The sequence below is a fragment of the Galeopterus variegatus genome, unplaced genomic scaffold (genome assembly GCF_000696425.1).
Source record: "Galeopterus variegatus unplaced genomic scaffold, G_variegatus-3.0.2 Scaffold5395, whole genome shotgun sequence".
In the NCBI taxonomy this organism is placed as follows: domain Eukaryota; kingdom Metazoa; phylum Chordata; class Mammalia; order Dermoptera; family Cynocephalidae; genus Galeopterus; species Galeopterus variegatus.
In genome coordinates this window covers 44,612-45,333 of record NW_007731506.1, presented here as the reverse complement: position 1 = coordinate 45,333, position 722 = coordinate 44,612, and the positions used below count along the sequence as shown (strand labels likewise).

The 722-nt window shown below is 60.8% G+C and overlaps 1 protein-coding gene across 1 annotated transcript in view; it reads left to right on the top strand.

Annotated features, from left to right (window-relative positions):
• The window catches only part of LOC103604782 (potassium channel subfamily T member 1-like), an 89,641-nt gene that overhangs the window by 84,874 nt on the left and 4,045 nt on the right, over window positions 1–722 (top strand). The window contains 1 exon segment of the mRNA XM_008589353.1: window positions 104–166. Within this exon segment, the coding sequence (XP_008587575.1) occupies window positions 104–166 (63 nt within the window).

The following is a 722-nucleotide window of genomic DNA, read 5'->3' as shown; positions in this document are numbered from 1 at the left end:
CCGCTGGTCCCGCTGCGCCCGCGCTTGCTCACCCTCTCTCTCTCCTCTCTCTCTCTCTCTCACTCTCTCTTTCTGTCTGTGCCTCTTCCTGTGTGTTCTGTAGAGGACGTAGCAAATTTAACAGCCAGTGATGTCATGAATCGGGTAAACCTGGGATATTTGCAAGGTAATTCTGCTCCGGCGGACACTGACCACCACACAAGGGGACATGCCAACCCTTCCCCATGGGCAGCCATGCACCCACCCCGTCCCTCCAGGCAGGTGGACGAGAGGAGAGGGTCCCGGGTTCCAGCCCAGACTGTCCCACAGCTGACTTCACAGCCTCCTCCTAGGTCTGATGATGGCCTGATGCCAAGAGGGGCCGCAGATTGTGCTGGTCAATGGCGATTGGCCCAGGTGGAACTGTGCCTGCCCAGCTCCCGGGGCTCACCCCAAATACTTTGCATCCTGCTATGTTGTTGGAGAGGGGGAGCCCTGCCATTGACCTTTGCCCTGACCACAGGGGGGCCATTTGCACGGCCCCTGCCACGTCCAAGCACCCTGAGCCCACCCAGCTCTTAGGAAGCATCCAGACAGATGGTCCCAAGTCAGGGTCCCAGCCCCCTGCACGGTGCAGCTTGGGTGATGCCTGGGTGGGAACCTGCCAGACATGAGTGTGGGATTTGGGACTGGCCCTTCCTGAGCCACGAGGCGGGCAGGCTTCGTGGGCTGCCCAGCCAGCA